General features: G+C 56.6%; 1 protein-coding gene across 7 annotated transcripts in view; it reads left to right on the forward strand.

The window, feature by feature from the left end:
- Window positions 1-24654, forward strand: part of FAM135B (family with sequence similarity 135 member B) — a 96950-nt gene that overhangs the window by 32807 nt on the left and 39489 nt on the right. For all 7 annotated transcript variants that reach the window (XR_013959354.1, XM_080647115.1, XM_080647113.1 and 4 more), the window contains 2 exons: window positions 9900-9995; window positions 19140-19219. Coding sequence is in view for 6 of the 7 variants with exons in the window: in XM_080647115.1 (XP_080503241.1) it covers window positions 9919-9995; window positions 19140-19219 (157 nt within the window). In the remaining variant the exon portion in view is untranslated. The remainder of the gene's footprint in view (window positions 1-9899; window positions 9996-19139; window positions 19220-24654) is intronic.

Below are 24654 nucleotides of genomic sequence, written 5' to 3' on the forward strand. Positions count from 1 at the left end.
GCGAGAGGTCTGCCCTGGGCCTGAGACCTGGTCCGGGTCCTGGCAGTGTCCTGGGTGTCCCCTCACCCCCTAGGGTGTTTGCTCCCTAACTCGGGATTGAGGGAGCTGGCCTGGCAGGCTCCGACCAGGGAAGGACTCTGTGACTGCGTCCTTCGTTGCCGTCCCCGCAGGTAGCTGTGGGGCATGAGGAAGGGCCGGGGAAGCGCATCCTGAGGCCCTTTGCTCGGAGCCAGGTGTCCTGCGGGGCCATTTGCTCGTGGCCACAGAGCTCCCCAATGCAGCTCCATAGGAAATGTGGGTATTTCTCTGCAGTCGAACCCCTTCAACGGGACACCTGCCTCCTCGGGGGAAGGTGAGCTAAGGTCAGGATCACTGGCCACAGCGTCTGGCCCAGGACAGATACTCTGCCTGTCACTCACCAGGATTGTTTGGGGACGGGGTTGTGACACAGTGGAGGGTCGTCCTGAGAGGGGGGTGGGGGAACAGAGGCTGCCCAGTCCCTTCATCCCGGGGCTGTGTGTCCAGCGCTAGCACAGAATCAGACATGAATGAGAGATCTTCTCTATCCTCCTCTCTCTCCCTTCCTCCCTCCCTCACACACACATGTGCGCGCGCACACACACACACACACACACACACACACACACACACACACCAGGGCCAGACACTAGAAGGCACTCAGTAACCATCTGTAACCCGCTACCTGGTACCTGAGCAGCGTGGGTGTCCGTGGCGACCACGCTTCCCCAGGCAGAGCGGAGACTTCCTGTGAGGACCCAGAAGTGATGGGGTGAGTTTGCTCTCACAGCTGCACGTCCAGGTGTATCCCCGGAGCTGAGGTTTCCTGCCGGGTAGTCCGTTCGTCACCAGGCTGTCGAGGAAGGAGGTGCCGCCCGTCGTCACCTCTTTAGGAAGATGCTGCGTTCGATGGAGAGGCTGGCGTCCTTGCCCGGCCCAGGCCCCGCTGCTGTGTCAGCCGGTGTTAAAGCGCGTTTTTCTTCCTTCTTGCTGAAGGCTGGGAGATGGATGTGCACATGTCCCCGAGGCCACTATTTGGCTGAGAGCCCGGGCTCCTTTCAAGCCCGCGGCTGTCCCTGACTCAGGGAAGAAGGCCGAGTGGGTGCCTTGTGGGCTCGCTCGTGATTTTCAAGGCTCTGCCACTGCGGGCTCCTGCCTCGGGCGGGCCTTCTAAGGAGGCAGCCGCGCTCAGAGGGTCCCCAGCAGGGAAGGCAGAGAGGCGTTCTCCGCTAGACACGCGTAGGAGGAATTGTCACGTCAGGGGCTCTGCGAAGTCCTGCAGTCCTGGCGTCTGCAGATCCCAGTTCCTCCCGAGTTCTGTGGCACATGGAAACTTTGGACATGACACCAACTAATGCCTCATATAAACACGTGTCCAGGTTCACCAGGTCATGAAGTGCTCCGTCCTGTGATTCAGGAGGACTCTCCTTTTGGGCCCACACGTTTGGTGAGTTTTCTGAATTTCCACGTGGCTCGCGGAGCACCCTGCGCCGTGCGGTCCCGTTGGAGGTGTCGGTAGGGTAGGTGGTTTACTTTCCGCCGTCACCACGCTTCAGACAGTCAACCGCAGATAGTCTGCAGCGTTTCCCCGCTTCATCAGAGACAGCTCCTCATACACCCCAGGTCCGGAGCCCGGCCCAGGGGACGGGGCGTGAGGGTCCGGGATGGGGCGTTGTCTAAAGTTGGGGGGGTTCCCCCCCGAAGTGCGGCGTGAGCCCTTGGGAAGCCCGAGGGAACAAGAGGGTCATGCAGCCTTGGAGGGTAGTGAGCAGGCTGAGCAGCAAGGTGCTGAGGAAGGAAAGGGGATTCCTCGGGTAGCTTCTTCCACGTTGGGGGTTCTGCCCGCGAGTAGGCGGCTGACCTACTTTCCCTGACTCATCTCTCCGCCGCCGCCTCCTCCTCTTCCTCTCCTCTCATTTGTCTCTTCCTCCCACTCCCATCCGAAGGCAGTGGGTAGAGGGTGAGCCTGGGATAAAGTCTGGGAAACACTGGGGCCATAGCCTATGGGAATGGCTGGGCTTCTGGTCTACCACCCAGTCCCAGTCCCTGGAACTGCCGCCACTCCCCCGATATTCCAGAACTGAGAGTGGGCAGCCTCCCAGTCTATACAGGGTCCAGGTGCATGGCACTGATTTGCCTTATGTCGGCAGCGTTATTCCCCAAATCAAGCCGTCACTGCCCACCCCAGGGCTGGGTCTGCGCAGAGCCCTCCCTCTGGGGTCCCTGAACGGGGCTGATTTCTATTAACACCGTGGCTCCTCCTTCCCCACACTGCGAGCCGCTGTTCTAGGTCACCCGAGGCCTGCAGGGGCGGGAAGGAGGTAGTAAGATGTGACATGGAAGTTGAGCAGATTTAATGTGAAATCATCCAGAGAAAGACTGCTATTTTTACCAGCATCCTTCTGGCTAGATATGAACCCGCATACCCTTGACAATCCAGTTGGGGCCTCCTCCCTCCTCGGGGCCTTTCTTCTGTGCAGACCCGAGAAGGCCCCGGGGAGGGGAGGGTCCACGCCTTGACCCCCCTGGGCCCGGCAGGTGCTGCCCGGTGGCATCTCCCATGTTGCGGCAGCTCCCCTGACGTCACACAGTCCTGGAGAGCCAGCTGCAGAACCTGGTCTCCCGCTGGGTCTGTGAGTCTGGGAGCCGAGGGCGAGGCGCAGCCGGGTTCATGTGCAGGAGAGAGCCCCCTCCCGGCCAAGGCTCTCTGAGGCTGGGGTGCACCTCCTTAGGCTGTGAGCACCGATGCCAGGCCCAAAGGGGCAGTACGCCTTCCTGCCAGGCACATCGGGCCTGCGATGGGCAGTGGTGGCAGTGCCAGGCTCTCTGAGGCCGGAAGACCCCAGCGAGTGGGGTCTTCAGAGGGGAAGGTTCCGGGGACATGGGCTCCGAGGCCACTCCTGGAGCTGCCCTGTACGAGATGGAGACTTGGTCTGTAGAGTTTAAAGCAGGGGTGGGGAACACCCAGCTCTCTGGCCGAATGAGGTCGGCGAAACCATTGGGTCTGGCCCCGCCAAGGCACAGGGCTGAGTTAGTGACAGGTCGGACCCAACGCTGCAGGCTAGTTTTTAGGCTGATCATCTTGGGCAGCCTGTGAATGACGTGACATGCGCCTTGGCAGGAAACTTTCCCCTCCCCTGGTAAACCAAGAATGGAGCCCCAGGAGGGCTGGGGGCGGGCGGCCTGGAAGTCAGAAGGAAGACACAACAGAACCGGCACAGCCCACGTGTGACATCATTTGCTTTGTTTTCACTGGGCTACGGGATGTGTGAGGAGCATCATAAAAGCATGCGTGGTATCGGAGACTGCATGGTTTTGACTGAGGTGAAGCTCACATAGCATCACATTGGAATGGCGCGATTTGTGACATTTAGCACATTCGCCATGTTGTGCCACCACCGCCTCTATCTAGTGCCAAACATTTCGTCTCTCCGAAGGACGCCCCAGGCTGTTAGCTGTCACTCACGGGACCTCTCCCCACGGGCCCTGGAAGCCACAAGTGCCTGTCTTTATTTATTTTTAATATATCTATTATTGATTTCAGAGAAGAAGGGAGAGGAAATAGAAGCATCAGGGAGGAAAGAGAATCTTTGATCGGCTGCCTCCTGCACACCCCACACTGGGGATCAAGTCTGCAACCTGGACGTGTGCCCTGACCAGGAATCGAACAGTGACTTCCTGGTTCAGAGATCGATGCTCAACCACTGAGCCACGCCAGCCAGGCCCACAAGGGCTTACCTGTAGGGATTTACCTGGTCTGGGTATTTCATAAGAATGGACTCGCACAGCGCACGTCCTTTGTGTCTGCTGCTTTCCTATAGCATCATGGTTTCCTTACTCATCCGCGTTGTGGGATGGATTTTGCACACGGACCTTCCGGCCAGAGTTCTGGGAAATGTTTCATCAGTCACAGAGCCGGGCCCACGTGGGGTCCCGGATGCCTGTGGAATCTGAGTGCACGCGCTGCTCATTCGGTCCCCGGGCAGCTCAGGGCGGGCTGGGTAGGTGGCTCACTCACCACTCTGCTCTCCAACAAGGGGACTGCACGCCGGCTCGGGCACAGGTCAGCTGGGGCCTAGGACCCGTTAGCCAAGGGAACCTCTTTTTACAGATGTTTAGTTGGTTTCCTCGGACCCCTCCTTGTGCCACTGAGGGCGCCATACGGGCCCACGGATACGTGAGGGGCATGCGTTCCCTTTGCAGCAGCAGCAGCAGGTGCTGCCTGGGGACAGAGCGAGGGCGAGGCAGCATCCTGTTTCAGGCGAGGGGGCACGCTCTGCCAGTCCATCTGCCCCTGGGGCTGGAAGCTGAGTCTCATGAAGTCAGTTCCCTGTTCGCAGACGATACTGCTCCCGCGCAAAGCACAGCATGGCCCTAACAGGCAGGCTGGGGCTACATGCGTGTCCAGAGAGCACTCCCGCCTGGAGAGTCGCACCGAGTGCCGCATGTTAAGGGCTCTGAGAAGTCCTGCAGGAGCGAGAGATGACCTTCTTTATTGGTGGTTCCCAAACTTACATGCCCAAGAGCTTCTCTGGGGAAGAGACATCTGTGAACGAACCTGTTCACCCGGCGGCGTGGCTCAGTGGTGGAGCGCCAACCAGGGACCAGGAGGTCATAGGCAGGAGGCAGTCATTCAGTGATTCTCTCTCATCATTGATATCTCTCTCTTTCCCTCTCCCCTCCTCTCTGAAATCAATAATATGTATATGTTTTTTAAAATAGGACCTGTTCCGAATGCAATCTGGGAGGTCATTTCCGATTCCCTCCCAGGGGACTGGAGGGGGAGGAAGAGGGGATCGACGCTGGCGTGGGGGGTGGGGGAGGAGGAGAACCAGCACCCAGCACCTGTCCCCTGCTTGTGCCAGGACTGTGTTGAGCTCCTCTCACCCCACCCCTGAGACCTGTGGTCGGCAAACTGCGGCTCACGAGCCACATGTGGCTCTTTGGCTCCTTGAGTGTGGCTCTTCCCCAAAATACCACGGCCTGGGCGAGTCTGTTTTGAAGAAGTGGCGTTAGAAGAAGTTTAAGTTTAAAAAAATGTGGCTCTCCAAAGAAATTTCAACCGTTGTACTGTTGATGTTTGGCTCTGTTGACTGATGAGTTTGCCAACCACCGCCCTAGGCCCATTGTACCTGGAAGTTGGGGAGGTGTTAAGGAGCTTGCCCAAGGTCACAAGGCTGGAAAGTGGCAGGATTCAAACACAGGTCCGTCCAAAGCACGGTCCTGGTCCCAGATGTCTCAGAAAGCTCCCTCGTGAGTGGACCACAGCACTGCTTGGCTCTGGACTTCACAGAGAAGGCGAGGGAGGTGGACAGGCTGACTAGGAGTGGTGGTGGTGACCTTGAGTTTCAGAAGGACTGGCAGGGCAGCAAACACAGGATGTATTCAGTGCCTGCTTTAAAATGCAGCCCCTCCCTGCTCCCCTCCAATTGCTGGCTTCATTCACACTCTAGTGTGAATTACTTCAATTAGCTAATGTCTTCTTCACACATAGCAAAGTGCTGCTTAGGCTTCTGGCCTAGACAGTTCCCTGCAGCAGCCCCGGAGGACAAGTTGGGAGGAGAAGCTAGCTTTGGGTGGGAGGGGCTCCTGGGCCGGGGGCCAGAGGAGGAGAGAACAGTTTGCAGAGACAGTTGCAAAGACAGGAAAGGCAAACATTTATTTAAATGAGATGGTTACATTCCAAACCTTATTTGAATGTGTGACATTCAGTATGAGAGGCATTTCTCATCTACCATCTATCTATATATTCTATCTACCATCTATCTGTTTAACTATCATCTAGCTCTCTATCCATCCACCTACCTACCATCTGTCTGTCTATTTACCATCTGTCTATCCACATATCTATCATCGATTTATCAATCATTTATCCATCCATCATCTATCTCTTCATCTATCTATCTCTTCATCTATTTATCTATCTCTTCATCTATCTATCTATTCATATATCATCTACCTGTCTGTCTGTCTATCCATCCTTCCTTGTCCCTGACCATAGAGTACAGGGCCTGAGCCTCCTGGGGTGAGTGCTGGGAGTTGGGGGCTGGGAGGCTAGAGGCCCAGCTCAGGTGGGGCCCCTCAGAAAGCCTGGCTCAGCTCTCTCCTCTCCCCTCTCCCCTCCCCCAGCCAGCTCCCATGCCTGTCTGTGCAGCTGTCTGTGTGAACTGCTCCCACTTCATTCCGAGTGTCACTTGGCACTGTGCCTAGTTCTACGTGTCAGGCTCCGTGGCTGGTGTTCACCTGGTGCTTGCGTTTCTGTGCGGGGCGGTCTCCATCTCCTGCTCCCACTCACAGGTGGGGAGCGCGTGGCCACCTCGTGGTCCTGTGACAGGCTTCCTACCGCGTCCCCTGAGGTCCTTACCGTCCTCTTGCAATTCTGTGTGGTCGTGTTTCCCTTTCTCGAACTCCTGTCTTGCTCATTCATGTCTCCCCAATTCATTCATGTCTCCCTACTGCCCAGTGTGGCTGCTGACACAGACCGGCCTCCAGTTAATATTAATATTTGCTGAATGATCGAAAGAGCCAGTGGTCTCATTATGTCCACGGAGCTCTCTGGGCAGCCTTTGCTGAGACCGTCATAGAGGGAAGATGATTCTAAAAAACGAAGAGCATGAACTCATGATTAATTCATGCTCCCAACTAGGTTGTTCATTGTAATTTCTCAAAGATTAAGGTTTGAAGGTTTCTTCTTCAGGTTTGCTGCATGTGACACTTGCAGGGACCACCGATCCTTCGCCTTGCCAGGCCCTGCGGGGTCCTGTCCCTCCGGGGCCCTCCTGTAACTGGACCATCAGTAGGTCTGAGCTGCCTGTCACTGCTTGAGCCAATTCAGCAGAGACAGGGTTGAATCCTAGATGAGCGTTTATTCCAGTCCTGCCGGCAGCGTGGGAGCAGCAGGTCACCCACAGAAATCTGCTCTGCACCCCCGTAAGCCAGCTGCTTATATTGGGTGGAAGGAGGAAGGTTACATGGGAAGTAGGCAAAGGGCATGCCAAATGGGCAGTTAACAGGTCTGCAGATTTGCAAAGGCCTGTGGGTATGCAAAGGCTGGGGGTCTTCATAGGGCTGGCGGCTCTGGTTTCTGCAACAAGATTGGTCATCTTTCCATGCTAATAGGCAGCTCCCGATGGGGAGGGTGGGCTGCATTTCCAGGTGAGCTCCCAGGTCCCGCATGCAACTCCCAGCCAGGTTAGAGTGTGCCTTCTTTAATCAGAACAAAACAGTCACGGTGAACAGCGTGATTAACATTTCTTACAATTCTAGCTGGACCCCAGCATTCTACTTCTGCCCCTATCCCTCCCTTGCACATCCCCAGGTCCCCAGCCCGGCCCTGGCTCACCCCGCGCCCCCCCCCCCCCCCCGCCCTCGCTGGCCAAGGACCCAGTGCGGTCCCTGCGGTTTCAGATCGGCCACATCATTTACCAGCCGTGTGGCCTCAGGGAGCCACAGCAGCCTCCATTAGCATCCGCTTCCTCCCACAAAAGCACGGGCGTGTTGACAACCCCCTGTGAGGCTGGGTTTTGAGAGAGGTTTTGAGGACGAAGTGAAATAAAATGATGAGGTACCGTCTGAGAGCTGTGCCAAAGGGTTGTCCCTGCCCTGCAGGCCTCTCTTGTCCCCTTTACACAGGCCATCCCTCCCCTCCTGAACCTGTGCTTTCTCCAGGACTCAGCTCAGTGGTCACTGCCCGTTTATTGAACAGTCACGTGTGCGGCTCTGTCTGGGGCCAGGCATCGGCTGCCCCCAGGGACACGGCAGCCCAGGTGCTTGGGGGCCTGTCCTCCTGGCGGGGACTGGGGGAGGGAGACAGAAATTAAAGCCATAATCCCATGTGGTGGCTTACGGTCCAGAAATAATAAAGAGGGGGATGTGCTGGAAAGGAACTGAGAGAGCTGAGAGGCTTGCTGTGGAAATGACCCTGAGCCGAGACCAGTAGGGAAAGTGAGGACCAGCTCTGGGCCATCGATAGAGAGAGGTGCGCACCCCGGAGACCTGGGCCCCAGGCCCACGCAGCCCGGGGGTGAGGAGCAGTGAGGAGCCCGCAGCCGCTTCCCCTGAACCAGCTCCGGGTGGTGCTTCCCTCTGGGCCCCCCGCCCCAGACAGCCTCCCTCTTTGTTCCTACTTGGCCCCCCATTCTGGTGGGAGGGGCCCTGGGAGGTGGGTGGCCCACGCCAGGGGGAGAAGCTGGCAGTGCAGGCTCAGAGACCTTGTGGGTGGTCCCTGTGGGACCACAGATGCAGGCTGAGTCATGTGGCCCTTGGGAAGTTAATGACAGATGCATGCGAGCGAGATCACCAGCAAGCGCCTTGGCCTGGGCACCAGCAGCTAGCGCGGGGCTGGTGCCAGCCTGACTCCCTGGGTGGCGATCTGGTGGCTTCCTCTGTCCTCCTCTCCTGTTCAGGCCCGGGTTTGGCTCCGGGAGGATACATAGAGCCTTCCTGCCTGCGGCCCAGCAGCTCCCGTGGCCCCTGCGGGATCCGCGGGCAGGCGTGATGGATGGCGCCGCCTTCACCCACCTTCCCTCCGCACACAGAGGACAGCGGAGCCGGCTGGCATGGAACTGAGGGCCGCGTGGGTATTTCAGGCTCACAGCCCGAACGGGGGCAGGCGCCAGAGCTGCGGCCGGCTTTGCATTTGCTGGGGCAGAGGAGGAGCAGTCACTCATCCCCGCGGGCCTTGCTCTGCGCTGTCTGTGCTCCATCCTTCCTCCTGCTCATCCCACGGCTGTGATTGCAGGCGCCACGCCAGGCTTTGGTCCAACTCGGCGCTGTCCCTCCTTTCAGGACCTGGCCTCCTGACCTGCTTCCAGGACGTGATGTGGCCAGGGCTGTTGGGGGGTGCACTGTGGGGGGGCCCCGTGCAGGGGGCTGCTGCAGCACCAGCGAGGAAGGGCTTCCCGGGGAAGGTGCCTTCACCTGTGAGCCTGGGAACGCCTCAGTGGGGAGGTGACAGGTGGGCCGTCCAGGTGGGTGTGTGCGGGGGGAGGGGAAGTGGGGGGCTCTCCGGAGGGCTCTGCTGGGTGGGCTGCTTCTCTGGCCGGGCGAAGGCAGTGCATTCTGATTGGCTGGTGCCCTGGGGCCAGGTGAGAACCTGCTGGTGATGCCCAGCAGCCTGCCTGGTTCTTCCCTTTCTGTCCCGCAACTTGAGAAGGCCCCTCCCTGGACCCCCCACTCAGCCTGTCGTAACCCTTTGCTGTGTCATCTTTTGAGCACGTTAGCTCCACGCCCCCTTCCTAAAGCGAGTGCTGATGCGTGCGAGGACCAACACACTGGTTTTCATTTCATCGTCTGAAGGCCACACACTTGGAAGGCTGATGTTTTAAGAGAAAAACAACATTTTGAAGGAAAACATGTTTGTCAGAGGACTGGATGCCAAGCAGTGTCTCAGGAAGGGTTGGGATCGTGGTGTTTCTCCAAAATAGTCCTTAATATTTTTAACAACTTTCCTCGGAGGCAACGGAAAATGTCCTAAAACATGTTAGAAAGCGTAAATAACGGATTGAACATTTTAGAAACGTTGCAGGGAAAAGCACACATAATTCCTCATGGTTAACGGACGTGGAGTCCAGGCCTCCAGCCCCCTAGGAACGCCACCGTAAGGAAGAGAAGCCTGGTGCGCTGGGTCCCGCTTTAGAATTAGGGTGTCTGGGCTCCGGTCCTGGCCCTCCCAGGGCTGAGCTGTGTGACAGCAAGCAGGTCACTCCATGTCGCCGTCCTTCCCTAGGAAAGGAGTGGTGAGAGATGACGGACCGCCGAGGCCCCGTTCGTGGGACACGCTCACGCACCCACATTAGTGCTCAGGTTTCCTGCTCTGGAAGCTCGGGCTCTGGGTGTGGCGGATGGGATCTCACGTTGTACGTTTCTCTCTTGCCTTTCAGGTAATGAACCAAGAAGATCATGTCTGAAGTACAAGGAACGGTTGAGTTTTCTGTGGAGCTCCATAAGTTCTATAATGTGGACCTGTTCCACAGAGGGTGAGTGTTTCTCTGCCTGGAGTGTGTGTGGGGGGGCGTTTCTTTCTCCTGGCGGGGAGGGGGTTGTGGAGGTAGGGAGGACAGGTTCCAGGACATTCTTTATTAATGGAGAAAGGATTTTCATCATTTTCCCTGCCAAGTGGAAAACCCAAACCTTTTGTGTCCTTCAAAATAAACCGTATACTGAGAGACTAGACAGTGCTACTTTCCTCCTCCTGCACTTTCTCCCACCCCCTCCCTCTGTAGTCGATCTGTCCACTGAAGCTGCCAGTCCGTGTGAAAGGAAAGTGAACTCATTGGGAATGAAGCGTGTGCAGTTCTGATAAAAAGGTGTTTGCGGGCTCAGTGCTCATAGGGTGTCTTTTCAGACCACGCGTCGTAAAACCTGTGCCCAGCTCTCTCAGAAGTGGAGAATTTACAGCATCCTCCTTAAAGACATAATTAAAATACAGTGGCTCTCAGTGTTTGAGGGCATACTCTGAATTTGGCGTTTTCCAAGCAAGATCTCGATACATCTTCATCGTAGACTTACGCCTCTCAAGGTCATTGCACATAATAGCAAGGACGCGGAGTGGTTAGGGGCAGCATCTAAACGCAGACGCGTCTGCGTCCTCACGTGCCTGCATTCCTTCCCCGTGACACAGGCCAGGAAACGTCCGTTCACAGAGGCTGAGTGTGAGGCCACTGACACAGCAGAGCCGTAGGTGCCTGTCAGTCGGTTGTTGCTGCGTAACAAATGGCTCTAAACCTTGGAGGCTTAAGGTACCAGCTTTGGCTGGAGCTCAGGATTCTGGGCGCAGGCGAATCGAGCTGCCTAGGGCGTGTATGAGATCGTCACGTAGCAGGACGTCCAAGGCGACTCGTCGCAAACACCAGGAGACCCCGGTGCTGTCGGCAAAGGCGGTCGAAAGAAAAGGACAGAAATGGGACTGACTCAGCCAGCCTGGGTACCGTTCTTCCCAGATCTCCGGGGGTGGGGAGGCATCTCACATAGCCAGGCTCAGCGCTGGAATCTAGTATTGAATTAGGCCAGCCGTGGGCAAACTACGGCCCGCGGGCCGGATCCGGCTGTTCTATCCGGTTCTCTTGCTCTCCCCTCCGCTCCTTTACTTTGAATTTATATTAGTTCACACAAACACTCCATCCATGCTTTTGTTCCGGCCCTCCGGTCCAGTTTAAGAACCCATGGTGGCCCTCGAGTCAAAAAGTTTGCCCACCCCTGAATTAGGCTCAATCAAAGCCAGAGTCACACACAACACATTCATAACTGGTTTGTGCGTGCTTACGGCACCGTGGGCCTTCCTCGCTGGTATTGTGAGCTGAGTGGGAACCAGGATCTGTCCTGGAAAATGAATTCCAGTTCCATGTTCAGTCCTAATCCCGACGACGCTCTCCCTGGAACCGATTTCCCTTCTGAGTGGAGTTTTCCGGCCGAGGTTCAGGTCCGTCTCCTGCCTCTCCAGGGCCACTGAGAGGATCGGCTGCTCCGCGGTGTTCCATGGTTTGGGGGTAAACTCGGCCCTGTCCGCAGAGCACTGTGCAAAGGCCCTCCGCTCGGTGTGACCAGGTCTGATGCGAAAGGTCAGGTGCTCATAGAAATGTGAAGATCGAACCCTCGAAGCGGCTCCCCTGCCTTTCCCCACCGGAGGGAAGAGGGGTGAGTTTAGGTCAGGCGGTTCCCGGAAGAAGCTGCCAGCCGTGTGTGTGCCCTGACGTTTGCCATCACGGCCTCATGTCAGGGACAGCCAGCTCCCTGTGAAATTAGCTAAGCAGCCTCAACCGGCCTTAATAGACTCTGAAATACGATTACCTTGGCTCGCCAGAGATCAATTAATTGATTCGTCTGCTTCTGTCAGAAATGATCTTTTTATTCTTCCACTTCTTTCAGTCAAGTCTGCTGATCCTTTGTGCCCACTCCACTTGTGAGAGGGAGTGGGGGTTAGACGTGGTTGAGGGCCACGCCGAGTGGTGAGCTTGCAGAGGGGCAGACGGGGAGGTCAGCGAGCAGGTGGACCTCAAGGTCGCAGCGCCAGGGCCTGACGGGGACCTGTTTGCAAAGACAGTGCCCCTCCCCCCATGGATAGCCAGTGGGTAGCACGTTCACACCGGAAGCCATTGGTCTAATGCTCCATTTCAGTCACATGACTTCCCACCAGTGCAAACCAAGCCGTTCCCCCTCTTTATTTTTCCTGAAATCAGTGTGACAGGACTGTCACCACCTGCCTTTCCATCCGGCACGAGGGGTAGAGGTCGGCTCAGCGATTTCTAAGAGGCTTCTTCCTCGCAGATTCCATAATCCTTATTTCCATAAAAAGATACTCTTCCCTCCCCGTGGCACGGCGTGACCATCCTGCCTCTGCCAGCGAGCAGGGTTGGCCACCGCGGTGCCTCTGGAGATGGGCACTCGGGATGATGTTCTAGCAAATCCACATTCCTGTTCACAGAGACCCTGACCATTTTTTTACTCTTGGTTCCGGTGGAGCCTGGGACTGCGTGAGCCCACTGCTGCGTGAGGCCTTGGATCCTCTGAATCCCGGCTGGGGCTGACTCGGCGGGTCTGCAGGGACAGGAGCCTGCAGGGGCTGACGCTATCCCTGCGGAGATGAAATGCCTCCGCTGAGCCCAGAACCACCCACAGGCCCAGCGACCGCCCCGTCGAGTCAATGCAGAGCGCATGCCCAGGTGGTGTGGGCCCCTCCAGCTCACACTCCCAGTGGCCCTCCCTCGGGCCTCCCGACGACACTGAACAGCCTGCGTGGGGGCAGCCCATAGAGCTGTCCCCAAAGGGACAGAGGTCTTGGTTCGGATTCCATTTCTCTGTCACTGGCCAGGTGCCCAGGGCAAGTGCCTCACCTCCTCAGGTCTCAGCTTCTTCACTGGCTACGCAGGGGCCTTCTTAGAAGTCACGAGGTCGCCCGGCCAGCGTGGCTCAGTGGTTGAGTGTTGACCTATGAACCCGTCATGATTCGATTCTCCGTCAGGGCACATGCCCGGGTTGTGGGCTCGATCCCCAGTAGGGGGCATGCAGGAGGCAGCCGATCAATGATTCTCATCATTGATGTTTCTGTCTCTCTTTTCCTCTCCCTTCCTCTCTGAAATAAATTTTTAAAATATTAAAAACTGAAGCCATAGGGCAATATTGGGGTCTGGGATTTGCACTGCTGCCCAGGTGTCCTGAGCCCGCGACAGCCTGTCTGTCCCCCGATCACCTCTGGGACTCTGGGCTACACGGCCTGGCTGGGGAGAGCCGGGGCGGGCGGCCTGGAGGCTGTTCCTTTTGGGTGGAAGCAGGTGCTTTTCTCCTCACCACTGACCCGGGCCTCAGGGACACACGCTGGCGCTCGTGGCCTCATGGGGGAGTTCTGCTTTCTGCTTTGTTTCACTTTCGAGCTTCATGAGGGAGAAGTGACATGGGACTGTGGGAGTTTCAGGTGCGTGGCGTGATGACCTGGCAGACGTCTATTGTGAAAGGAGCTGCTAAGGTGGCTTCAGCACCCATCGCCTCACCGGCTCACCGTGGGCGTGCGTGTCCGTGCGGGGGGCGCACTTACAGTCCCTTCTCCCCGCTGTGCGACAGAGCTTCCCTGCTGCAGTTCAGTCCCACAGACTCGTCGCTTGTGGGGTCTGTGGAAAGCTCAGGCCCACCTCCGGTTTCCCTCCCGTGGCGCAGCGGGCTGTGGAGCCGTGAGAAGCGGTGTGACGTAGAGGTGGTGTGCTCGGTTATAGCCGGCAAGAAAGAGCCCGTGTTGTTTTCACGCGGGGTGCTGAGAAAGCAGATTGAGCGCTGAGGATCAGGCATAGGCCTGAGGCAGCCCCAGCTGAGATCCATCTTTAATCTCAAGTGCTTGGAGGCAGTGAGAGGGGGAGCAGGAGGGAGAGGGGGAGCAGGAGGGAGAGGGGGAGCAGGAGGGAGAGGGGGAGCAGGAGGGAGAGGGGGAGCAGGAGGGAGAGGAGGTGGATGGAGCCCTGGCCCAGGAGGAGGAGCCTGGTCCCCTGGCTGCGCCGTTTCCTGAGCAGGAGGCGCGCACTGCAGCCGGCAGCCTGGGCGTGGCTCTGGAGAGTGAAGGCGAGGGACCCGCCTTTGATCGAAATGCAGCCCATTCCGCATCTCAGGCCGTACCCAACCGACCTGGCAGCGCTCCTCTACCTACACTCGCTTCCTGGCCACCTGGTTCCGTGGGGGAAATACCGCCCCGTGCCACTGGCGTCCTGATTTGTGTCATCAGCTCAGCCTCCTCCAGACTTTGGGACTTGCCCGGTAGGCATTCGACTGCACGTGGCCATCTTGCTGTCTAAAAGGCCTTGCCTCAACTCGGTACATCCACACTGACCATCTCTCTGCTCCCCTCCCAAACCTCTCCATCCGCAACCCATCTCGGTTCCTGGCAACTCCATCCGGTCGTCGAGGACAGCATCTTAGGGTGACTCTTGACCTCTCTCTGTCTCACACCTCATATCCCAGTCAGCCGGAAATCCTGGCAAAACATCCCGCCTATGACGTGCCTCACTCTGCTAACGCCCTGGTGTAAGCCACCACCGTGCCAGCCTGGATTTGCACAGGGACCTTCCCTCTCCGATCCCCCGGTGCTGCCCTTGCCCACGTCTGGTCCCCTCACACCACAGCAGCCAAACGGTGCTCTGAGTCCCCTCCAATGTCTCCTGGGGGGACCAGAGTTGAGGCTTCGCTTGCTGAGAGTGTTCAGGTGTGTCACACACTGCCAGGTGTCCTAGACTTGACACCTGGAGGGGGATTTGGAGCCCCAGACTGGAGCAGAGCGGGGCAGACATGCCCTGCCTGCCTCGTACCAGGACTGGTCACTGCGGCCAGCCAAGAGGTTCGAGTTGGGCAGGTCCTTCTCGAGCTCACTGTGGACTAACACCCTGTCCAAGCACGTGGCAATGGGCAGCGCCTGTGGCAACCCCCTCGGTTCTTGGCGAGGTTGGGAGGGGCCCAGGTGTGGGTCTTGGGAAGGAAGTCGCCTGGCCGGATTCAAGGTCAGCTTGTAAGAACTGGTGCCCTCCTTTATTCTTCCTCGATGTTGCCATTGGTATTGTTAATAATGACGAAGTACCTGAAAGTAACGGTAAGATGACTTATCCATCTATTGGTAGAAGGTGTTTCTCATCACTTAATAGCAATACACATCCAAGAATTAAGTGCATCCCAGTATATCGGTACAGTGGACTGGACGAGTCCAAAGTCGCCGTCTTGGGTCCTGGCAGGGACCGAGCAAACATCTGGGTGGCCTTTGGGGTCTTCCCCCACTTCTACGTCACTGCCTCCCATCAGCAGCACCTGGGTGAGCCACACGGTGAGAAAAAGCACAGCCAGCTTTTGGTTTCGGTTTTGTGAAGTCTCACTTGAGAATTTTCTTCCCATTGCTTTTCAGAGAGAGGGAAGGAGAGAGGTAAGGAGAGGGAGAGAGAGAGAGAGAGAGAGAGAGAGAGAGAGAGAGAGAGAGATGTGAGAAAGACACATCGACTGGTTGCCTCCTGCACCTGCCCCAACCGGGGGCGGGCAGCGAACACTCAACCCAGGTAGTGCCCTTGGCTGCGAATCTAACCCACGACCCTTTGGTGCAGTGTCCTAACCACCGACGCACCGGCCAGGGCACAAAGATAGCTTTATTTTTCTTATTTTTAATTTTTTTTACAAAGATAGCTTTAAGAGGACCCGTGCTCACACGACCGCATGCCCTGCGCCGGGGCTTCCCGGTGCCCTATCCCATCTGTCCGTCATACCCAGTCAATCAACGGTTGATTTTCCAGGTGAGAAAACCTGTGCTCAGAGGCTAAGTGATGGCCCCAGGTCACGCGCCTCCCGTACGTGGCCCATCGGGTGTCCTACCCGGGCCTGTGGGGGTGAACGCTGCAGCGCGGGTGCTGCCCCTGCCCTCACACCCTGCCTGCGTCCCTCTGCGCGAAGACCCGGACCGGGTCGGCTTCCCCAGCCTGTCCTGCGCTGGCTGCTGGGCCGGTGGCGGCGGCGGTCTTGCCAATTAGAAATGTTCTCTCTGCCGAGACCCCGGTCGCTCTTCCGGTCTGAGGTTCCCCATTTCCCGTGTCCTCTCAAGCTGTGCAGGAGCAGGAGCGCAGCCTGCACGCGGCTCATCTCGTCAAGCGACACGCAGGCGAGGCAAGTCAGTGTTCCCTCCAACCAAAGGGGACGCGCTGCCATCCGTGGGCATCGTGGGTGCCAGGTGCTTGGGTCGCGTCCCGCTGGGTACCGGCTCTCGGAAGGAGCCTTCCTTTCACCAGCAAACGGAGCTTCTCGGGGCGGCGGGAGACTGGCAGCACCCCTTTTCCGAGAGCAACGGGGCCACCTGGCTGCCCACGCGGATCAGGAAGCCCAGCTGGGCTGCCTCGTGGGCCGGAACCACCAGGTGACGCTAACGATGGCCGCCGAGTGAGGCACGACGAAGGGTTTCATTATTTGCTGTCAAGGCCAATAATTTAACAAAGTGTCGTGCAGTCTTGTCTCGGCGGCTGGATACTGTCAGAACAGACGGACCGGTAGGTGAGTGTGTAGTGAAAATAGAGCGGCCACTTCCTGGGTCTGCTTTTTCTGATTCGTTTCGAACACCAAGGCCTCCCTTACTTGGCAGGACGTCCCGGCTCCCCTCCTAGGCCAGAGAGTTTCACCCAGGATCAGCTGCTCTTCCACCGGCAAGCTGGTCTCATGGCCAGTGGCAGTCCACACCCTTGACCATGTGCAGTGTTGCCTCAGGAGACTCCAAGAGAGAAATTTCCCCACCAGGGGGCGCACCACATCAGAGAGCAGCGGTCGCCAACCGGTGGCCCGCACATCACTGGTGGTCAGTGAGGTCCGAAAGGTCGGTGACCGCTGTTCTGGACTGTAGAGAGCCTTAGTGTTGTGTCTGCCATTCTGTAGGGTCAGGTACAATGTGCCGTAGGCATCTCGCCCACCCAGACCCTCGCCTGTCCCAGCTCCCCCGCCGGGGAGGCCGGAGGAAAGATTGGGATCGTGGATGGGGGACGATGTCTGGGTCCCACGGGTCTTAGGAAATAATGACAATATTTTATCTCTAATGAAATATGGGGGTTGAGCATCACTCCAATGGCTGCCGGGCACTGTCCCGTCCGCCTGTCTGCCTGTCCTGACAATTCTGTGAGCTGACACAGGTCTTGTCACCCGTGGAGAAAGGGGCTCAGCGAAGGAACACTGTTAAGTTTGCCGACTTGAGCCTCAGTTTTGACCTTTTCACAAACAGTAATTTGTATCTTAGGTCCTGTCTGGTGTCCCTGGGTCAGACTGGCCGTTTCATAATAGACTGGATGGGCAAGTGATTACGACTAAATGTCACAGAGCTCTGTTCCCGCAGAGGACATGTTCCTGGTTCTGTTGACTTTGTAAGGATTGCATGTGGATTCTCAGGCGCTCACAGAGTGGCCATGTGGGGGTTGGATGCCATAACCTGGGGTTTGCTGAGGGAGTCTCTGTTCCTGGGACATGTTCGTTCATTCATTCATTCATTCATTCATTCCTCTGGCATGGGGTGGGTGCCAGCCATACGCCAGCTCTGCGTTAGTTGCTGGAAACAGAGGTGAACAGGGCACGGCTGTCTCCTCCAGCAGCTGTCATGATGGAGATTTCCAGAATCAACGGAGAGCGCGTGTTTATTAGATTTTTTTTCTTTTCTCTCCTTCGTGTGGTGGTAAGAGCTGTAAGGGATACAAAGGAAGGAAAAGGTAGCAGTTGTATTCTATGTGGTTTTGAACATATTTCTTTCAACATATTTCTATAGACGCCTCTGAAGTTCCAAATGATGAGTCACTCCCTGAAGCGAGGCTCCTTGGCCTCCAGTGTTTTTAAGGAGTGAGAATTCAGAAGTGATTGGGAGTTGGTTGGAAGCGAGTTTTGATATCTGTCACCAAAGGGGACTCCTGGAAGGTGCGGCAACAAGACTCATCTCTGGCGTGAGAGTGCCGGGAGCCTTTTGCCAGCCTCTCTGCTGTGGATAAGTGGTTCCCTATCAACCATGGCCCGCCCGGCCGGTGTGGCTCAGTGGTTGAGCGTCGACCTATGAACCAGGAGGTCACAGTTCAATTCCTGGTCAGGGCACATGCCCGGGTTGCGAGCTCCATCTCCAGTAGGGGGTGTGCAGGAGGCAGCCGATCCATGATTCTCTCTCATCATTGATGTTTCTAACGCTCCCTCTCCCTTCCTTTCTGAAATCAATAAGAACGTATTTAAAAAAATAATAAAATATTATGTTGTCATGGCTACAGCTGAGAAGCAGCTGCCCCGACAGACAGGGCGGGCCCTTCTGCCCATCTCCTTCCACGGATGACGGTGTCCACGGCTGTCGGTGACGGCGCTTCCCTGGGATTTCACGATGGAGTCACTGACCCTGACAATGAGCCGTTGCTCCCAGGGGACCTGCAGGGTCAGGTTCCTGGGCGCCTCTGGGTCAGCACTTTTGCCCGCTGATCAGGACTCACCGTGCTTTAGGTGTGTTTCTGTTTAGCTGGATCTCGGCATCACATATACTTGAATTCATGGCCAGTCACGCCAGCTCAGACCTGAATGAAGCCGGCAGGGAAACGCGCAATATGGAATCCGTAGATAAGGAGGATCGTGGGCATGCGGTTTGCACATGTTTTCTCTCTCCCCAGGGTTTGCTTTGTCATCCTCTTAATGGAGTGCTTTTCAGAAGACAGGTTGTTTTTTTGTTGTTAATCCTCATGGGAGGATATTTTCCCATCGATTTTTAGAGAGAGTGGAAGGGAGAGACGGAGAGAAACCTCGATGTGAGAGAGACACATCAATGGATTGCCTCCTGCATGCGCCCGGACCAGGGTCAGGGAACCTGCAACCAAGGTATGTGCCCTTGACCAGAATCACACTCAAGACCCTTCAGTCGCCGGCCGACACTCTGTCCACTGAGCCAAACCGGCCAGGGCCAGACGACAAGTTTTTAATTCTCAGGTGAACTCGGCTTCCTGTCTCCAGTTGTCCCGCCCCATCCCTCCCTCACTGTTCATGCTACAGAGCGAGCCTCCCTGGTGCCGATGACCACGCATGTCTGGACACATCCCTGCTTCCCAAGGGCCCTTAGGATGGAGTCTAGGTGTTTCTGGAAGAAGCCAGCAATCAGGAGTGTGATCTCTGCTCTTTCTTAGGTATTACCAGATCCGCGTGGCCTTGAAGGTGTCCTCAAGGATCCCACACAGACTGAGCGCCTCCGTCGTCGGGCAGACAGGTGAGCAGGGGGGGAGGGGGGCTCATCCCCACTGGCAGGCCTTCGTGGATCACTGCGGGCACCGTGTGCCCTCGGGCCTGCCGCTCCCCGTCGCTGTTGCCTGTGCTGTGCCCCCTCCCACCCCGTCTCTGCCAGAAGGAGGTCGGTGATCTTGACTGAGAGGAGGGGTGTGAGCCCCTCCATGGGGGTGTGAGCCCCAACTGGCTGTGTGGCCTCGGACACTGGCAGCTCTGAGCCTCCCTCCCTCACCGGAAAAGGAGACTCGGAACCCGCCCTCTGCAGGGCCCTTGTCAGGGCTGGTCCGTGAAAGGGCGCTGTGCGTCTCCCAGAGATGCCATGCGCAGAGGGGCATCTCACAGAGAGGACACCTGGACAGGGCCAGGGCAGGGACTCGCCCAAGGTCAGGGCCCGTCCGCCTGGCCTGTGAGTGGCCCTGTGGTCAGGGCTTCAAGGCTGGCGGGTCTTGTGTTCCCTGACAGGACGCAGTCCCAGGGGCGATGTCTGGGAGTCAGGTGGGACTGAGGCCCGCTGACCTGAGGGCAGCCACCCCCAGGTGGACCAGGCCTCCGATTCTCCTGTGACTGCAGAGCGAGAGCTGGGTTTCCTCTCTGGCTGAGCCGCCTCCGGGAACGGACACCCCCCCCCCCCCCCGCGAGGACCAGACTGCAGGGCCCCCACAGCTGGCAGAGGCCAGCGAGTGGCTTGGAAAAAATGAGACTAGGATGGGGCCATGCAGAGACAAAGAAAAGAAAATGACATGCAATTGGCAGAGAAAAGCATTTTCTTTCTGGGTCTCGTTGACACGGGGTAATCACGGAGCATTTGGTGTGCCCTTGCGTCGTACACGAGCATAATATTTAGAACAGAGCGTGCCCGGAGGCCAGCAATGACCACAGGTCACCCCTGGGGAGGAGCAGAGAGCATTTCGGATTTCGCCCTCAGAGTGAGCTTTCCAGTCAGACTCTTTCCAGTTGGATATTGCTGCATTCTAAGGGACTCCAAACCTTAATGGCTTAAAACAGCGATGGATTCTTGAGGGTTTGAGTTGCGGGGGATTAAGAGGGGGGCTCGGCCAGGAACCCTCGTGCTGCTTCCTGCTGAGAACTCGGTGGAGGAGGGAGCCTCTGAGATGTGTCCACCCGCATGTCTGATGCCAGCGTGGGCCCCCTGCACCCCTTCGTGGGCCCCTCTGTGTGTTCAGCTGTGGGAGGGCGCTTGGGCAGTCACCCTGGCCTGCGCTCATCCAGATAGATGTTCTGCTACCTGCATGCATTTCCGAGTTAAAAGGAAGAAAAATACAGACGATTAGACAGTGAGGTAGGATGGATTGGCAAAGAGCCGGAAAGAATCCAGACACGTGGGATCCGCTGGCGTCTTGGGCACTCATTCATCCAGCGGTCTTTGTTGGGACGAATGATTTCACTTGGCTTTTTTGCTCTACTCAGGTCTAAAATGAAAATAGACAACGCTGGCTGTGGTGTCTAGAGAGGCAGAATCCAGCCCGGCCGGGTGGCTCAGTGGTTGAGCATCAATCCATGAACCAGGAAGTCACCCGTTTGGTTCCCTAATGGGGCACATGCCCAGGTTGTGGGCTCCATCCCCAGTAGGGGGCATGCAGGAGGCAGCCGATCAATGTTTCTCTTATCAATGTTTCTGTCTCTCTATCCCTGTCCCTTTCTCTCTCAAAAAATCAATAAAAACCTATTTTAAAAAAGAGAGAAGCAGCCAAAACCGGTTTGGCTCAGTGGATAGAGCGTCAGCCTGCGGACTGAAGGGTCCCGGGTTCGATTCCGGTCAAGGGCATGTACCTTGGTTGCGGGCACATCCCCAGTAGGAGGTGTGCAAGAGGCAGCTGATCGATGTTTCTCTCATCGATGTTTCTGACTATCTATCCCTCTTCCTTCCTCTCTGTAAAAAAATCAATAAAATATATTTAAAAAAAAAAAAAAAAGAGAGAGAGAGAGAAGCAGCATTCAGTGGAGTGAGGGCCCCAGGCTCTGGGCTCCCCAGGTTCTTGCTGTTCCTTCCATGTCGAAGGCCTAGCCCTTTCGCCCCCCAGTCCCCTGGACCAGCAGGGGGGATGTATGCAGCTTCTGCAGGGCAGTCCCAGCCCTGTCTAGTTGCTGACTTCTGACTAATTCTGAGCTCTTCCTCACCACCTGCTTGCACCCAGCACCGCCCCACCCAGGCCACCCACCCACCTCAGTGCCGCTGTGGGTCATGGGCACCAGGGCCCGCTGGGGAGGATCGCCCCGGGCTCTGGGGAGCACTTTGCCCAATTCAGGAGCTTGTCCATGTCCCTGTCTGCACCCCCAGCTCCCGCTGTGACCCAGTGGTTGTTACACAGGAATATGGGAGCCCAGCTCCTGGCCTTGGGGGGCCCGAGCTGAGATGTCACACACCCCAAAGTCCCCCTCAGGGTCAGGCTGGTCCCCTTCGCAGAAACCTTTGTTCTTTGTGGGAACTTTCCTTTTTGAATTCTTGCGTAATATCAAGGCGAATAGTGAACATAGTGGAGGAGGCATTGAAATAAGAAACAACCCCAAAACGATGTGGGGGTGCATGGGAGCACAAACAGGAAAGCGATGATTGTAAATGCTCAGTGTACCGCGTCCTCAGAATCGCCACCAGCTGTTATTGATTTCCTTCAGCAGATGTCCTGCGCTGGAAATACTGAAAGCAGTGACCCCTGGACGTTTTACAGACGGGAGTTCCACTACGATTAGTTATGACCCAAGGCACCCGCGGCCCAGCGGCCCAGCGCGGGGAGCCAGCGTGGCTCCAGGGAGGGTCTGGGCGGAGTTCACCATGCCCTCCCCAGCAGAGCCAAAGGCTGAAGGCAGCCCGGAGCCTGGGTGCCCCCTGGAGACCCTGTGGGTGTGAAGGGGAGGCCGCCAGCGACCTCCGGGCGCAGGGAACAGCAGTGGCGGGCAGCGTAGAGGCTTCCAAGCTTCCTTCGGGAGGAACGGCCCCAGAGCTGAGAAATTCAGGATGGGATGGCTTTCCAAGGGGAGGGCTCGGCGAGGCGGGGCCAGGGGTACAGGCAGGCTTCCACGTGGCCTAAAAGCATCGTCCCCGGCAAATTTCTAAGCTTTGTCTTCGAGGTCTTTGAAATAAGACTTTCCAAGTTTTCACCCCACACGTGCCCTGGCTGGGCCTGGATCGCTTCCTCCTCCCTCGGACGTGAATGGCCTCCCTCATTGTGTGACACCCACAGGATGTGCTTCTCCCCCGTGTTGCCTCCCCCACACCTGGTGTGACCACACCGTCACCACCTCCCCACCCCCCGCTCAGCTCCTCTCCCCACGATTACCCTCCACGTGGGAAGCATTTTGCTTCTTATCATCTTTCCATGATGTGCTGTGTGCCCATCGCCTATGACCTCCCTGCTGGCCAACATACATCCGTGTTGCACGTGGGTGAGCGTTCCCATGAACATGCATTTATATGTTTCTCCTTCCTTCTTCCCTCCCCTGTGCCTCTTTCCTCCTCCACTTCCTCCTCCTCCTCCAGAACTTTGCTCACAGGCCGCTTCCTCCAGGAAGTCTCCCGGCCTGGCTGAAAGCAGGGGTGCCTCTGCTCTGTGGCCTTCATCCCAGGGGCTCTGAGGGCTGCAACCGCTCCCTCTGGGAGCCCTGCCTGGAGCCTGGCTTTTCTCATTGGTCTGCAGGGTCTGCTGCGGCCCCTGCCAAGCTTCAGTGTTAATAACCCGAAAGAATGGTGGCTGTCACCTCCAGACCAGCAGCTGACACCCCACCCCCAAGCTAAGGGCTCCATATTTCCGTTTCCTTCGGTTTTTCTTTTTCTTTTATATGTATTTACTGATTGATGGATTTCAGAGGGGAAAGGAGAGATAGAAACATCAGTGATGAGAGAGAATCATCGATCAGCTGCCTCCTGCGTGCCCCACACAGGGGACTGAGCCCGCAACCCAGGCATGTGCCCTGACCGGGAATCGAACCTGGGACCCTTCAGTCAGTCTGCAGGCCGACACTCTATCCACCGAGCCACACCAGCTAGGGCCAGTTTTTATTTTTGTAGCATTTATGACATCACAGGAATGATTACTTGAAGGTTTCTTTTTTCCCCTCTTACTTTCGTATAAATCCTATGGGGAGAGGAACTCTATTGCTCAACCGAGTGGTATCCCGCCTTGGCCCTCAGGGCTGCTGTGCTGAGCCAGTGGCAGGATGGAGGGAGAGTGACAGGAACTTCACTTCCTGCCGGCAGGCTGCCCGGGAGCACACATCCCAGGCTTGGTCACTTTGGCCTAGAGGGGAAGGTCAGGTGGAGACCGTTTAAGTTTCACACACGACAGAAGTCGCGAGTCCTGAAAATGAATGTCCTTGTTTTTCTTCCCTGCAGTAAATGTGCTTTTCCTCCGCCGGCTGAGGTGGGTGTTATTGGCTGGCCCACATTTTCCGATGGGCAGCCTTGGCGCTAATGATGGCTATTGATCTTACCGAGGAGTGAGCGCACCTGGCCCGGGGCTGGGAGGAAGCGTCTGGTTTTATTTTCCATCTCAAAGACTTCATAAATGAGGAGAGAGACCGCGGGGGGTGTTTGTGGGTCATTGCTGGAGCTTGGTGGTTCATTTTGTTTCATCAAGTGCACACAACTAGCCTTCTCTACATTTTTTATGACTTTTTGTAATAGTCAAATAACAAGGAAATTATTATATTTTAAATATATTTTTACTGATTTTCAGAGAGGAAGGGAGAGAGAGATAGAGACACCAATGATGAGAGAGTATCATTGATCAGCTGCCTCCTGCACACCCTACACGGGATCAAGCCCACAACCTGGGCATATGCCCTGACCGGGAATCGAACTGTGACCTCCTGATTCATAGTTCGATGCTCAACCACTGAACTATGCCAGCCAAGCAAAAGGAAATTATTTTTTTAAGATTTTAATAATTTTATCGCCGAAACCGGTTTGGCTCAGTGGATAGAGCGTCGGCCTGCGGACTAAAGGGTCCTGGGTTCGATTCCGGTCAAGGGCATGTACCTTGGTTGCGGGCACATCCCCAGTAGGGGGTGTGCAGGAGGCAGCTGATCGATGTTTCTCTCTCATCGATGTTTCTAACTCTCTATCCCTCTCCCTTCCTCTCTGTAAAAAATCAATAAAATATATTTTAAAAAAATAATCTTATTTTTTAATCCTCACCTGAGGATATATTTTCCATTGATTTTTAAAGGGAGTGAGGAGGGAAAGAGAGAGAGAAACCACTGCCCTGAGCTTTCCTAGCCTCCCCAGCACTGGCCCCTTAGCCTGGCCCTGCCCCAGGGCCTCACACTCCCTACAGTCCTGAATCAGGGACTTAGGCTGGCCCAGCAGGTGGCCTACAGGATGCTGCCCTCTGATTGGTTGGTTCCTGGGCTAACCCATTTGGAAGGTTCTGCCCCCTTTCTTGACTGCAGGTCTGACCCAGA

This window comes from Plecotus auritus (genome assembly GCF_963455305.1).
Source record: "Plecotus auritus genome assembly, chromosome: 11".
NCBI lineage: Eukaryota > Metazoa > Chordata > Mammalia > Chiroptera > Vespertilionidae > Plecotus > Plecotus auritus.